This window comes from Colius striatus, chromosome 2, assembly GCF_028858725.1.
Source record: "Colius striatus isolate bColStr4 chromosome 2, bColStr4.1.hap1, whole genome shotgun sequence".
NCBI classification, from domain to species: Eukaryota; Metazoa; Chordata; class Aves; order Coliiformes; family Coliidae; genus Colius; species Colius striatus.
In genome coordinates, this window is record NC_084760.1 from 27615107 (window position 1) to 27631983 (window position 16877).

General features: G+C 36.4%; 1 protein-coding gene across 1 annotated transcript in view; it reads left to right on the plus strand.

Annotated features, from left to right (window-relative positions):
* The window catches only part of TPO (thyroid peroxidase), a 40317-nt gene extending 23649 nt beyond the window's left edge, over positions 1-16668 (plus strand). The window contains exons 9-14 of the mRNA XM_061990176.1: positions 6977-7235; positions 7733-7903; positions 9577-9814; positions 12573-12781; positions 13291-13461; positions 16514-16668. Of these exons, the coding sequence (XP_061846160.1) occupies positions 6977-7235; positions 7733-7903; positions 9577-9814; positions 12573-12781; positions 13291-13461; positions 16514-16668 (1203 nt within the window). The remainder of the gene's footprint in view (positions 1-6976; positions 7236-7732; positions 7904-9576; positions 9815-12572; positions 12782-13290; positions 13462-16513) is intronic.
* The last annotated feature ends 209 nt before the right edge of the window (positions 16669-16877 follow it).

Below are 16877 nucleotides of genomic sequence, written 5' to 3' on the forward strand. Positions count from 1 at the left end.
AATGTGGTTTTAAACTGCAGAGATCAAGCACAAGGCTCAGATGAGCACACTGATCAGCTAATTCTTCACACTACAACAACCTTTTTATCCCTTTTTTCTGTGCTTATTCCTCCCTAGTCTACCTTAACCCCTCCCTTTCCCCATCTTTGATCCTTTCCCTGAGTACCCTGTAGGGTTTCACATGTACCAACAATCTCCTTAAAAAATTGCAAACTAAGATCTTACGCAGTCTCCCCAAGTCATCTCCTTTCTACAGCCCACAACAACTACTACCCTTGCAGGCAACTGCCCTTTTAGCTTGCATGACCTTTGGGAAACAGCTTTTTTCATTGTCTTCTCTTGGGGAATATCACTCTTGGACTCAGTGTCTGGCTGCTCTCTTTTGGCCTTGAGGAATGGACTAACCTGTAAGCCCCCTTTTGATGGCTTGGTTATCTCACTTGGCTTTACCTGATATTTCTCCTTCAAGCCTCACCAGGGCCTTTGCGTTTATGGAGATTTACCTTTAATCTGATAACCCAAGACACAGAAATTCAGTCTATTCAGTCTGAATGAAGGATAGAGTACTTTCCTGTGAAGATTTTTAGTACCAAATGAAGACCTTTTTTGAAGATAAGTTGGAGAAGAAAAGAGGAAAATTTCACTAATCTGATACAACACTTTTCTTTTCTTCTGCCATAATTTTTAGTCAGCAGAATAAGCACAATGTTTCCTCTGTATTCTCTGGTGTGTTGTTATTTGCACTTAAAAACAAATAACTTCAGAAAAGTAACATGCTCAATATGTAATTGTGTTTGGTCAGTCCATTTGAAAACTATCTTTATACATATAGAGATAGATAGATATATCTGTATAGTTTACAGTAACCATGTCAGCTACTCTGCTGTAAATGTGCTGGTTGCATTAAAATGATGACATTGACAAGTCAGAACAGTTGTTAATACTTGTTAGAAGAAAAGTGCAAAACCAAACTCTGAGAGTTCATACACTTCTGATTTATGTCCTCTAACATTACAATCTGAAAGAAAACACTTTATGCAAGGCAGTATGCTGCATGAATCTGGGCTACTCATTATCTCTGCCAGGATCACAGACTAATGAGATTTGCGTATGACTCATTAGAAATGTGTTAGACTTCTGTCTAGCTGGTTTAAGAGACATTCATTCAAGATCGATAATTGAAATATCTCTATTAATGTGGTGTGGGAATCAGCACACTAATGATAGTTCTAGTTGAAGTTACCTTGAGATTTCCACTCTAAATTTTTGTTTCAGTTGCTCTTTTTGGAATTAAGACTTTCAATCATTATTTTTGCCTATGGGTGTGTAATTATAGAGAATTGAACAAAAACCTTCCCTCCTTTCTAGAGAAAGGAGAATTCTAAACAAGTTCTCTCTAGACCATACTTTTCCTCCTGGATGCTTTTGTGGCAACAAGTGTTTAATAATAGAAAACTGGCAAAGTTACCAGACATAACAATTGACATATGATATTCTGGACAAAACAGGGTTTTTTTGTCATTTAGTAACTGAAATGAAATTATCTGCTTATTTTGCTTATTCCTGATATGACCTGAGAAAACAGGATAAGGAGAATTAGTTTACCTCCTTTTAAGCTATTTCAAAGAAAATGGATTAAAATTGTTGTTCTTTAAAGAAAATTGTAACCAAAACATTAAAAAATCACAGAATCACAGAATGGTAGGGGTTGGAAGGGACCTCTAAAGATCATCTAGTCCAACCCCCCTGCAGAAGCAGGTCCCCCTAGATCAGGTCACTCAGGGATGCATCCAAATGGGTTTTGAAAACCTCCAGAGGAGTCTCCACACAGTCCCTGGGCAGTCTGTGCCAGGGCCCCCTCATCCTTACAGTAAATAAGTTTTTCCTTAAGTTTAAGTAGAACTTTTTGTGTTCCAGCTTTTTCCAGTTACTCCCAGTCCTATCACTGGACATTACAGAAAAATAGTGTCAGCCCATCCTCTTAACATTCACCTTTTAAATACTTGTGAGTATTAACAAGATGGCCCCTCAGTTTCCTCTTCTCCAGGATGAACAGCCTCAGATCCCACAGCCTTTCCTCATAAGAAAGATGCTTTAGTTTCCTGATCATCTTGGTGTCCCTGCACTGGACTCTCTCCAGGAGTTCCCTGCACCTCTTGAGCTTGGCAGCCCAGAACTGAAAACAGAAAGCAATTGCTACAGTTTTAACATTACTGTTTTATGCATGTGTGTTTTGCACAATGAAGTTGCATAAACACATGCTGTTCCTTCCTTTCCCCTGATGTACCATTTGTATTGTGAAAGCTGGATTATGTATCACCAGCCAGAGTGAAGCAGAAGTTTTGCAGGTCAATCTGAATCAAATTCTCTTTGATCTATTACAGTATGAGAAAACCATCTCTGACGTAATGGTTTAACTGCCAGTTGATCCTAATTGCAGCTGACAACTGCCTGTAGTTTTCAGTGTGGATATAAGTGTTTTTTTCACTTCCTTCTACATCTGTTTGTGTTCTCTGAGCACTTTGCCTCTTTCATTCTCTGCTATGATCCGAGGCATGGGTTAAAAATGAATGTCTTCTCAGACTGATGTAATTTAACAACAATCTTTGGGTTCATAATCTCTAAGTTGGATGAGAATTGTTTGTGAAGTTAGATGATTAGGCAACTCCTTTCAGATCTTGAACTATGAAATTATAAAGGATAAATTGGTAAACAATAGATATTATAAAACAGTATGTGTTGCAAACTGTCATCATTCATGTTTGTTTAGTTCAGACTACTAACCGAACTATAATAATGTGTTGGTATTTTATTAAAAATTGAACTCCCTTACAATCACTCTTTCCATAAAAGAACTTAAGCATCATCTGTAAATCCTTTAACATTTAAAATCAGAACTTCAAGCCAACTCTGCATAGAACTTTGATGAATTAAACTTCATTGCTATGTTCCGTTGTTCTCTATTATTTCTGCAGTTTCCCAAGTGTAGGAGCTACATTTAATTGGCTCTTAGCTGTCTCAGTGAGATACTGTTCCTTTGCAGTTACCTCTGGCCAATGGTGAAGACAAGTTGCACTTTTTCCTTTGTTTATTCTTAGATAGTTCAAATACTTTTATATTCTCTCTCCCAGCCTTTCTTTTCTTTTCCTTTTCCATCCATTGTGCCTCATTCACACCTACTTTGGAAAATACTGGGGAGGTTTTGGCAAGGAAAGTCTACTGAACCTTATGAGAAATAATATGAATTTCTGTATCTTTTTGCACCTAATTTAAATTAAACATTAGCCAAAAACCTCAAAAATAATCTGAAATTATATAATTATTTCCAAACATGTAACGTATGGCTGACTTCTACTGGCGGTGGTTCAGCCTGGACACAAACCCAGCCAGGATGCTTGCTGAGTTCATAGGGACACTTCGGAACCCCTGTTGTGTTCTGCCTTCTGAATGAGTGGAGTATTGCCTTTCACAGCAACAGCCTTTTTAACTTGGAGCGTTGTTGTATTTGCAGGTCAGGATACAATTACTTTTCTGTGAACTGTGCACATATGATTTATGATATGTTGTAAAATTTGCACAAGGCCTTTTCTCTAGGTCTTGTCACTCAGATTCTGTTTCTGTCTGGGTACTTAACAAATGGTTTGTTGAATTGCTAGGAAATTTGAATTTTCTTTTCTCTGATATGACTGAATCAATAACATTTAAATACTCTTAATCATTCTCTTACTATCCAGTCATATAGACTATTAAAGTAATTTAAACATTGAGCATATGGATTTCTGCTTGAAAGACAGTGCCCATTTGTCATCATTTTTCACTGAATTATACTATTAAAATTACAATTGCTGTGAGACAGTAGAAATATTTACATGATTGATTAAAATTAATTTCTCCATAAGGCTTTTATAGATCTTGGAGTTGATGCTGTGAGGTGCTGAATGTATCCTAAGGGGACCTTGGATTACCACTAATCGCATAAATGTCACAAAGAGTTGAGATCATCCAGTACCTTGCAGGTTCAGACTCATTATTTCCACCTAAATCCCTTGTACTGCTGCAACCATCTGAAAGTTAATTTATTATTCATACATAAACTCAAAGTAAGTAAGTAATAAATGATTGTTGTGGTTTGGCCCAGCCAGAAATGAAGCACTGCAATAGTCTCTTTCTCACTGCCCCCAATCCTCCTTAGAATGGCAGAGGCCCCAGCAAATGGGAAGAAAAAAAAGATAACCAAGGAAGTTGTGTATTAAGACAAGGGCAGGGAGGGCTCGCTGCTAATTACAGTTCTGTGCAAAACAGTCTCTAGTACTTGACTTAGAGAGGAAAGTGGAAAAGTTTATTCTACTACCTACAAGAAACAGAACAGAACAAAAAGCAAAAAGAGAGCAGGATGATGATAAAATTACAACCAGCACTTTAAGATCTCCCTTCCTCATCCCTCCTTTCTTCCTGGGCCCAGCTCACTGCTTCCGATATCTCTACCTCCTCACTTCTCAACGGCTCAGGGGGGCAGGGAGTGGGGCATGTGGTCAGTCTCTCACAGATGGGCTCTGCCACTTCTGTCTTCTCAGATGAGGGTGACTTCTTGCATTCTTCCTCTGCTCTGATGCAGAGTCCCTCCCATGGGACATGACCTCCTCTGGGCATAGTCACTGCCACTGGCAAGGAGTCTTTAAGAAAGTGCAAACAAATCTCAGCTTCACCAGTCCTCTCCATAGGATGCAGGGGAGTCTCTGCTCCAGCACACCTCCTCCTCTCTTCCATCACTGACCTTGGAGTCTGCATGGTCACTTCTCTCTCTCTCTTCCCACTCCTTGCACCACCATCAGCTGGGAAAGAAGGAAGGACAGAGCAAGAAGGAACAGTAAGTAGCCTCCTCTTCCAGCTTCTTCTTAAAAAGTGATCGTGAAGGCACCCAATTGGCTCAGCCCCAGAAGTGGATCCGGCTGAGAGCTGGGGAGAGTTTCGAGCAACTTCTTACAGGAGCCATCTTTACAGCCTCTTCCCTATTATCAGAAGTGGCTCCATGTCAAACCATGACAATGATGGATCAGTTCATTGTTTTGTTTGCAATTTCTTTTCCATATAGTCCCTTCTTGGCTCTTATTTTATTGACATACTTTTAGATAAGCATGATCCTTTGTTTCCACAGGAGAATCTGTTTTTGGAGGAATACTGTATTAAAAGTACTGTGCTTCTTTATGCCAAATATGAAAGGAAATAAACCTTTCAAACCATTCTCTCAGACCAGGGAGTGCAAGCAAAAGAATTTCACACACAAAAAAAAAAAAAAAAAGTCATCTGTTTAGACCTTTTTTAAAACTAATGTATGTGTCAGTTATAAGAATTTGTAGGGAGCTTCTCGTTGACTTTATGCAGACAAATTCAGCCAAGGTACATTCAGAGAGTGCTACTTTAGATGCTGTTCTCTGTCACATTCCAGATTGATTCTGGCAGGATCATCTGCTGTATTAACATCTCCTTAGTCTGTATTGTCTAAACGGAGCCTCGCTTAGCTGTTGGAAGTTTCTATCAGACAGATGCCTCTCTTAGCTCAAGACAGATATGACTCATTTTACACATAGCCTTTTAATTCTCATGTGTCTAAGTGGCACTCCCTCTTCTCTCATCAAGGAAACAAGAAATGAAGATCTTGCCTCTGGAGCAAATGAAAAATATGAGTTGTTCTTTCCTTCGAGGAATGTGGCCTTTATGAACAGCTTAGTTTAGGATTTAACTTACAGTGAGAAAAAAAATATCAATCATATCAGCGTGCTTTCTCCATGGCTAACGTAATCCTATTTAAAATCTTGCTTTTGTAAAAACTAACTCTAAATCTAAAACAACTGTTGTTTTGAAAAACCTCCATGAATGTAAAAGCAAAAGGTTAACTCAAATAACAATGTCAGTATCAACTTCTAGCACATATTTTATTTTCCTAACATGCTGTATTAAAGGAGCTGTAAAAGAAATTCTAACTTTTTGTATGTCAAAATATTTGACTATTTAGTTCACTGCATGATCTAACCTGAAATCTTAAGGAGATTGTTATCTCTGCCTTCTGAGAAAAATGAGAAAATTCTGGAGAGGTTTGCTTGTATCTGTGACTAAAATCAAGACAGAAGTTTTTCATAGGGTTGTTTCACGCCAACTAGCTTTTCAATATTCCACTATATCAAGCTCAGTATATTTCTTTGTTTGTTTTATTGCACACTATGTTGAATCTGTAAGGTATTTTATTGACTCCATTATACTTCATATTCATCTCATTATGCTTTATTTATTTCAGCATAATCTTTAATGTATAACACGCTTTTATTTTAGTTATTGCATTAGATAGCTTTCCCCTTTTTTGATCATTATTATTCATATGTTTTTTTCATGCAACTGTAATACTATTACATCATAAAAGTGTTAGACAAAAGGTATTTATCAGCATTTTTATTTTTGAAGTGTGTTTTTTAGGAGTCTATATATAGACTTAAGTTTAGCATAAAATGTCTACCAAGGAATTCTAGTATTTTAAAGCCTAGTCATTTCAAATATTTCATGAAGAGGATTTGTATCACAAATATATGTCTGAAAATAGGATCGACTGATATCAACAATTATTCTTGGAAGATTTTCTAGTAATTCATGCTTTCATTGTCATTTTTAAGAGCATTATCATTTACATGATCACGATCAAGGCTTTACATCTCAGCATATCTCCTCTCAGATGGGTTACTACTGTGGATTATAAGAGAGCAACACTATTAGTCTCTGCTCAGGAGGCTTTGGTCTAGTATTTGCGATAGGAGCTAACAGCAGCCTGACTGTTGCACTGTACTGACACATGCCAGTGATTCTCTCTGATCATTTGTCTCTTTACTGCAAAAATAAGACCAATATTGTTCACCAGCTAATACTCTTGATGATTACTATTCATGTATTAAAATGTTGAATGATAAATATTCTTTTTCTTTTCTTTCAGATTATTACTTTAAGAGATTACATTCCTAAAATCATTGGTCCAGATGCTTTTAATCTGTATATTGGCCTCTATACAGGCTATGATCCCACAATGAATCCTACAGTTTCTAACGTATTTTCAACAGCTGCTTTTCGTTTTGGTCATGCAACAATCCAACCAATAGTAAGGCGATTGAATGCACAGTATTTAGATGATCCAGAACTCCCAAATCTTCATTTGCATGAAGTTTTCTTTAGTCCTTGGAGGCTCATTAAAGAAGGTACAGTTTTATTTGAACTGTTTGGGGTTTTTCCTGAATGTTGCAACTTTTTTTGAGGTTACTTATTTTGAATTATGAATAGGTATATTTTTTTAAATTGCACCACTGATTTAAATTGTTGGATGGATTCCAAAACAGTAACATGAACTGGAATGATCATTCCGAGTCAGATGGTAGTCTGAATCAGACAAAAATTATTCTACAGATTAAAACAGTCTGGTGCATTGGCAATAGATCAATGAAGATACATATATTTTTTTTTTCTTTTTTTGTGAAGGAATATATTATCCAGTTGAAAATTTTCTTACATCTGGAGTCTTTTTGTAGCACTATTACTTCTATTTCACCCTGAAGGAGATTTTTGCATATGTTTTAATGTAAAAGCCTACATGGCCAGTGCTTAAAAAACATGGAAACATACATGCATTTACATTTGTTGAGAAAGTTATAATGGTTTACATATATGATGTAACTTTATATTATTTTTCAATTTAAAGGAGGCTTGGATCCTTTACTAAGGGGTCTTCTAGCACACTCAGCAAAACTGCAGGTACCAGATCAACTGCTGAATGAGGAGTTAACAGAAAAGCTGTTTGTGTTGTCTAATAATGGTTCACTTGATTTAGCATCATTAAATTTACAGCGTGGCCGTGATCATGGACTCCCAGGTATATTGATTTTTTTCCAACTGGTAACTGAATTACAACTGTTTCTATTTGAGATGTAATAATAACTTTAGTAATCAGAAAAGTAAATTAAGTTTTAAAAGAAACTTAAAACATGCCTTTACTGTGAGGATGAGGAATCCCTGACACAGGCTGCCCAAGGGACAGTGTGGAGTCTCTTTTTCTGGAGGTTTTCAAAACCTGTCTGGTCATGTTCCTGAGTGATCTGATCTAGTGGGACCTTCTTTGGCAGGGAATTGGACTAGATGACCTCTAGATGTCCCTTTTAACCCCTACCTTTCTATGACTCCATGAAAAGTTGCTAATATTTTTAACTTCAGTGGAAACAAAATATTCCACAGAATTTAAATTAATCTGTTGAGCCTGGAATCTTGAAGGAGAATAGTACTGAGTGAATGTCTATGTGTTCAATGGAGGCATCTGAGGCTAGGTTGTGCTGGAACCAGCTCCAAAGGAGTAGGATTTCTGCCTACAGAAGCTACTTGGCATTGACAGGCTGCTCCTGGGTTGTAGGACAAGTCAGCCTCGTACAACTCCGTTGGCTTTACTGACTATAGAAAGTATTGAGATGTCTCCAGGAGTGGTGTAGATGACTTAGTTGGGTGTATATGTAATTTTTAAAAATATGACACATCTGTACCTGGTTTTTGCACTGGTTTTCTTACACCAGTCAGACCAGGGTGAGACTGAATTAACTTAGCTCATCAGACCACAGGTGTACCAGCTTAGAGGAAGACTATGGGAGCTTAGTTCAATTTGATTGCATCAGCTGCTAAAAACCACAGTAGATTCCCAGTTCTGCATTAAAAAAAATTTTGCAAGCACATCACAGCTTCTTAGACCAGAGGAGACAATCCTCAGCATGGCACACATTAGTTTCTGAAATAAAAACCCCCTACCTGAGTAGGCCATTTGTCTACATGAGTAAAGAACAAACATGGTTGCCCTTCTGTTCTCTGTGCCCTATATTTTACGCATAGGGAGAGGACTGACTGTCAATAGCATTCTATCTCTGGATGACAACCATCTCATTTCTCCTGGGTGACTCCATAGCTAGGAATGCACAAGTGTTTGGCTTTGGACAGTAGAAATGAAGTCTAACTGTCTTGGAATTTTAAGCTTGTAGCTACCCAAGGGTAAAAATGGAGATCTGATCTCTCGGAACAGAGGTTAAAGTTTTGTTGGGTGATGGAGGAGTTAATTGCAATGATGTAAGAGAATGTAAAATAAATCTGTTTTCTGGAGAGATGGACAGGCCCTGGGACACTCTTTATTAAAGTATTTTAGTTACTAACTTCATTCAGGTTACTTGTAGCCCACTTTACATCTTACTCCTGTATTCCCGTTCAGAAATCTTAAGAAATAATGCATGTTCCTATTATCTGGTATCAACTTTTCATTGCTTAAATATGGGAAAATTGGTTTAAACCTTTGTTTTCATTCATTAAAATGATGGAGCAGTGGCATATCCTATAGTTTCAGATCCTGTCATCATTTTCCTAATCAATTTAACCAATAATAATAGACTTATTAATAAACATAATTGTCTGTGACTATAATTAAGGTTGACTGAATCCAGGGCTTATAAATTTATAGATTTCATGTGTCATGCTTAACAGTCAAATCTAAACCTCCTTTTAACATAATATTTATAGGTTATAATGACTGGAGAGAATTCTGTGGCTTACCAAAACTGGAAACTCAAACTGACCTGAATACAGTCATAACCAACCACAATGTCACTGAAAAAATCATGGAATTGTACCAGAATCCTAGTAATATTGATGTTTGGCTTGGTGGTCTGGTAGAAGACTTTCTTCCAGGTGCTAGAACCGGTCCACTGTTCGCATGTATAATTGGAAAGCAAATGAAAGCACTAAGGGATGGTGATCGGTGAGTTTATTCATACTGTTTATTCATTTGCATTAATTAGCAGAAGCAGAGAGATTTTGCAAATAGGTGAGGACACATCCCTGCACATAACATGGCATTTACATATGCTTTGAACAAATTATTTCACAGTACTTCCACTTTTTAACCTTAGTTCCTTCAGTTTTGTTGGATGAGATTTTGCTGGTTCTTTTTTGGTCTGTGTATAGTCTCAATGGAGGTTGTTTTTATGGTACTAACATATTCAACCTTGCATTCCTGGTGAAAATGCAAGATGCCACCAGCAATTAATCGTGATGGGGTAGCTAACTTCTGTATGCAAGGATCTAGTATTGTTCAGGCTTTAGCTACTCAGTCCCTGAGGGCTGCTCTTGGCTTAGAACTGGAAGAACCTCAACATTTGCCATGGCAACTAAATTAAAATCAGAAGAGGTAGGCAACAAAGAGCCGTAATCCATGGTTCCTGGAGGGAATAATAAACTGGTCTTATGTGAACTGAGACTGCAGAGTGATCCCAGAATTGCGTCACTGGACACGGCATTGAATGTCCCTTCACTTAACACTGCATAACTGCCGCTAGGATTTTGTACCAGCCCAACACTTCACACCAGGAAGGCAGGAGAAATGCAACTTCAGGTCACAAAGGGGTGCAAGATGCAGTTTATATCTTGCATTTTCTTTGAAGCAATTCTAAAACCAACCTTTTTTTTCCCATCATGTACTTGTGGCAGTAATTTTGAATCCCATAAGACTAATTTTAAACTGCACACACCATGCTAGCAGTGATGTTTTAAGTATATCTGGTCCTTACACTCACCTTTAAGCATCTCTCATAAGTCACTGTTGTGGAAAGAAATCGTTAAGTAAATAAGCATCTGAGGCAGAATTTAAATCTGAACTTTAAAAAAAATGTAAATTAATTAGCTCACAGGAAAAAAGCAATGTTAATCATAAAGGTGATGTCTTATTAGCATAAACTGTATAGACAACAAACACTCCACTCAGCTGTGTTGAAAGCATGATTGAAAGTCCTCTGAATCATACATCTGTACCTGACCCTATCTTGGGTCATAACCTATTGAAGTCCTTCCTGTCTTGTTCCATTATTCAATGACTGTGACTATTTATTATTTGATGTCTGAAGATACTACTAGTTTCATTAAACTTTACCCTAATTTAATGTTAATTTCAAATTGATAAAACAGAGCTCTAGCAATGAAGGAATGCCCCTAGTTTCTGACACAAACTTTATGGCAGCTAACTTAAATATGAAATGGTAATATGTCATTAATACTAAAGGAACTGCCTAAGAGATGTTAAAGGTGTGTAAAAACATCTTGTTGTTGTCACACAGTAAGTACAAGAATGGAAAAGTCTAACATTCATTGTTGTGCCTTGTCAGAAAGCATTGGATATTATCTATAATTGTATCAGTAACAACACATGCTTACTAGGTATCCTAATTGGTTTCATAACATCTCTTCTCATATACTCATTTAAGTTCGGAAATTAGAACTACATGGAATTCTTGACTGACTGAATGCTATTCTGATAGCTTCAAAATCTGTTACCAGTAATCTGAAAAAATGTGAAGGGATCTCTTTTTCTAATGTTTTAAACTCAGGCACTGTCTCAACCTCATCTAGATAACCTGGAAGAAATTGTATCTGTTCCATCAGCCTTGGTTTTCTTTTTCTGTCTCCTCCTACTTTGAATCTTTCTGCGATCTCAAGATTTGCAGTTGTTCTGAATTGGCAACAATGCTGAAGCTGACTTTGACATTCTTTGCGCAGGGTGGCTAGTAACTCTTTTGCTTGTTTGTTTTTCTTTCTTTTTTTACTGTAACCCTGTAAAATTCACCTGTAAAATGTTGGTCACCTGATATAGATCAATTGGAACAACCTTTGGTAAATACCTATGTGTTAGGTAGATCACAAAATGTTTTTCTGCTCAAGTGTCTCAGCGGTGTAGACAAAACCAAATTTGTGATGAAAGTAGAAATGGCAGACATAGGAGAGCTGAGTGGAGCAGTCTTTGATGGCTGATTCTTCTGTTCTAGCACTGCACTCCTAATCTGAAACGTAAGAGTGGCTCCTGTCTGTTCCAGACAGTTCTCTTAGCCAGTTCTTTTGTGTGATCAAAAGTGTAATTACTTTCTTACCATTTTCTACTACAATTAATCTACTTATCATAGATCTGCATAGAGCTTTCTTAGCAAATGAAGAACTCCATGTTAAACAGAGGAGCATTCAGCAATACCTGTTTTTATAGCAACCATTCAATGGCAAGCAGAATTCAAAAGATATGGTATGGGGAAATCTATTAAAGTTATTTCTGCAATTCTGCCATAATTCATGCTTAAAATAATTTAGGAGTGCACAGTGAATGCTGATGTGCATAAAATTAAGCACTCAGTTCAAACAAATCAGTTTCAAGTTTTTCTCTCAGGATTGTAACCTTTTTTTGTGGTCATTTATTATCAATTAATAGCAATTCTGCAAATGTGAATAATTGTTAATTTTAACTAGCTGACTTTACAGTGTCATCTGAGTTGACCAGTATGTCAGACTCACAGTAGCCTTTTTGTGCATTTCAAGCTGGTTATGTAGGTCATGGTGTTTGCTTTTATTATTTGTTGTATCCACCTACATTCTGGTATAATTCTTATTTTTGGTCTTTTATACAGAGTACCTTGAAAGTAAGAATAATCAGCTCTTTTAACTTGATCTTCTCAAAAGATTGTTTCTATCAATCTTTCCAGATTTTGGTGGGAAAATGATAATGTTTTCACAGAAGCTCAAAAGGAGGAGCTCAAAAGACACTCATTGTCTCGTGTGATTTGTGACAATACTGGAATTTCTGAAGTGCCAGAAGATGCCTTTCAACTTGGAAAGTTTCCACAGGATTTTAAGCATTGTGACAGTATACCTGGGATGAATTTAGAAGCTTGGCAGGAATTCCATCAGGAAGGTAGTCTGGTAATTACTAGTCTTTTCTGATGGGTGGGGAGAGTAATCAGCATTCAGAGCACTGACCTTGATTGTGATGGTTCTTGAGCTATGGATTTAATGCAGATTTCATTATTTCTACTGCTTAGAAAGGGCACCTAGGTCTTACTCTTCTCCTTTCTCAACTTTCTCTGAGAAAAAGATGATGTTTGCCAACTTCACTTTAATAACACAAATGACTTATGAGATATCCAGACATAACGGTAATTGAGTTCTTAGACAAACGGAAAATATTGTCTAAGATCTCTGAAGAACACATTGTTAGAAGGTAACACTAATTTTACAAGGATTATCAGTCAAATTTGAGATGTTCTGTATGAATTCTAGTCCAGAATTGAACAATTACATTCTTGATCACCTTAAAACATGTAATTTTGCTGAAGTTAATATAAGTTAATGAGTAATAATGCCCATTTGTGAGCGTAAGTTGTTACTTTTTAAAAAGTTTGTAATAAGTAATTTTCTTTGTAGAGGAAATATGTGGAACACCAAAGAGTGTGGAAAATGGTGATTTTGTGTATTGTTCAGAATTTGGACAATCTACAGTGATTTATTCATGTCAACATGGATTTCAGTTACAAGGAGAAGAGCAAATAACCTGCACAAGTGAAGGATGGAACTTTGAGGCTCCCTTTTGTGTAGGTATCTTTTTGTTGTTTTTTCTGAATTTTCTAAAAGCTAACTCCTTCCTGTGCTGTTTTGTACTCAGCCTTCTGGGTTTGTAAGTACAATAACATGATAATGTGAAACCTACCGTGCTCCAGAATTGCTATCTCCAACTCTACTCATCCTGATTCAGCAATCAATTTGATGACAGGAAAATGTCAGTATAAATTACCTAATTAAGTAAAATTTGAGTCTATTAACTACCAATAGGGGAAAAAAAAAAGAACAGCAAATCAGAATTATACATTGCTTCCTCCTATGTTCAACATAAGAGCAAGAGGGACAGTTGTCATTTTCCTAGCATTGTTGCTAGGTGCTCTAGATACAAGATGAGCTCAGCACCAGCATCTCGTGTCATCCTAATAAGTTAAGAGTGATAAAGAAAAAAAATACCATGAATAAGTGAAATTAAGCAAATTTATTATCACTTCTGTTCCAACCTTTCTCTCCCAAACAGCTGTGGAAAATAAAATTCCAGAAGTGAATTCTGCAAGTACCAAAGCAGAGCAGGTGAAAAATCTTTAAAAAGAAACAGTCTTTTGACATTTCACACGTATTTGCAGGGCAATACTTCTCTGTTATTATAATTGTTCTTTTATCTTCTCTTTTCTGTAATGGGAGGGGAGTATGTGTATATTTATATATATATATATACCCATACTCTAACTGCTTGGATTTACATGACCATGAGAGAAAATAAAACCTGAAAAGGCCATATTTAGGAATTTATTATGGATGGTGGTAAATTAATTTGAATGCAAGTGCTGCAGCTGATCCGCAATAAAGTCTGCTTATCAGTATTTCTGTGACAGCAGAACAGAAAGCTATTCATTCTAATTGTATACCTGGTATGGAAAAAGTCAAATGAAATTTGCAGCTCTTTCCTTTATTCAAATCCTATTTATCCACTGAATTCCACCCACATAAATACCGTGTAAAGAAATAAAGCTGTTAAATGAATTATAATAAAATCTTTTCTATAGATTAATGTTCTGGCAGCAAATTGAATAAATAAGTAATACGATGAATCATTCCTTGTCCTAGTTTCTTTTAATATGTTCAGTAATGTAAACAAAAGACTGTATATGTGCTATAGGAAAACAAGCTGCTGCATATATTAAATAAGCAATGCCTTTATTAAAAGAAAACCATCAAAACCCACTTACGCAGATGCTACTGGAGTATTATAGTAGAAAGCACTTTGTTCCATGCATGTCTGTGCAATGTGTTCCCATTCTTTTAAATGTTCAGCAAATTAGGAATAAGTCAAGCAATATAATGAAGAGGATAGAGCTTAGCATTTCTGCAGATGGTTTCAAAATTATATGCTGCTCTGGAAAAGACAGAGTGGCCTGCTGGCAAATGCATAGGAATCTGAGAGCTGTTAATTCCCGCTTACTAACTTTGGCTTTGACAGAAATCATTTCTATTGATTCAGGAAGTCATTTACAGTTAGACTATGCTACCTTCCTTTATAGTAAATGTTCCCTTACTCTTGATAAATAACTCTGTATATTTTGCTTTAATAAGGTACTGCTCTCTTTGAGTAGTAAGGTAAACTGGTAAGATCTGACGTGAACTACTTAGTGATGGAAAAAATGAGCCAGTTAACAGCATGATTATGAACCTCCAGAAGCTGAAATAGCATGTTTGAATTGCAGTGCAGGCAAAGCTGGTGCAGATTTTCCTTCCCAGATGATGACAAAGCTAATGGGAATAAGCCCAAAATGTTGTCTGGAAGGGAGTAATAACGATGATGAGAAAAACTTCATCTTGAACAACAAATTACTTTCCATTTTCAGAGGAGTATTGTGAGAGTTAGCATTTCTTAAGAGTTCTGACATTTAAAACTATTCCTTCTATCACTAGTCTTTCAACTGCCTCAGTTGATGGCTAGCTTTAGACAGTTATTGATTTGTGTTAAAATTTGAGAAGATCAAGCTTGATCCCATTTCCAGTGATAGAATTCCCTAAGTGGTCTGAGTGACAATGCTAGACTAAGTCAGCAAATTATTCCTACAATTTCTAATACTGATTAAAAGAGCTACTTAGCCTGAAGTAGCACTTCAAACATTGTGTTAGGGAAGAAAAGGAAAGGAATATGAACAAAAAGAGAAGACAGTGAAGGCTCACCAAGTTGCCAACATATGGGCTTACAGCACTTCCAAGAACCAGGATCAGAGACATTGAACAAGCTGTCAAATATTACACAGAAACAATGGGAAGCTATCTAAAACAGTGCTGGACACCTATTTTTAGGCAATCGAATCTAGTCCAGCAAGTAAATATTATGCAGAAAGAAAAAATATACATAAGTATGGAAAATACTCTTTCCCTCACTGTGTGCTTTCTTTCCAGCACTCCATACTGTTTCCTGTTTCATTACTTAATCACAATGTGAAAAGTCTTGAATGACCTGAAGAAAAATATGTTTATGTACATTTCCTAGTAGATAATTGTTCATCTGCTCATCACTCTTTCCAGATATTGTAATTTCAAAGAATTCATATAGCATCTAGAAACAACCATCTTTGCAGTGATACCACAGACTAACGTTTTAAGTTTCAAAGCCAAAGCAAACCTGAACCCTTGGCTCCTCAAAATCATGCCTAAAACTGTATAAAACTGTGTCAGTTATTTTCTTCACTATATCTATAGAGCACTGTGTAGAAAAAAATTTATAGAGAAACTTGAAGTCTTAGGACATAAACATGTCCTAGGAGAGCTCTCAAGTTTACAGTTTGCATTTTTGAAAATTCAGCCAATAGTCACTTGTAGTTTTTTGGCAGATTATCAAAACATTTTCTTTTTTCAGAATTTCCAGCTTAAAAACAAATAAACAAAAAAACATAAAACCCAACTTTATGCTATAAACAGTAACAATAAGGATCTTTGGCATCATCTATGTGTCATTGAAAGTGTCAAGACTTTTCCTTTATGAATACTTGTAGAAGTTGTGTATACAACAGTAGTAGTCTCTCTCTGCAATTTTTAATGATTTTTTGATCAATGTGTATCCATTTTGCAGACATGAATGAATATGAAATTAATCCACCCTGCTCTCCTTCTGCTAAATGCATTAACACTAAAGACAGCTACAAATGTCTCCCTGCTGATCCTTACAAGCTGGCAGAAGATGGAAGAACATGCATTGGTAATGCTTGTGAACTTGCTGTTCATTAAAACTTTCTCTGTTCTGTTTTACAATGCCATAAAAAATCATAAATTTGAGATTTATTGAAGACCTGTTACCGTATGTAAAAGCCTCTACACAGTCATAAGCATAAAAGTACAGAGAGACTCTGTAACATAAATGAAGGTATCGAATAAATAATACAGACTCAGAAGTAAGCTTTTCGTTTTCCATTCCTACTGTATATAAACCACTAAGT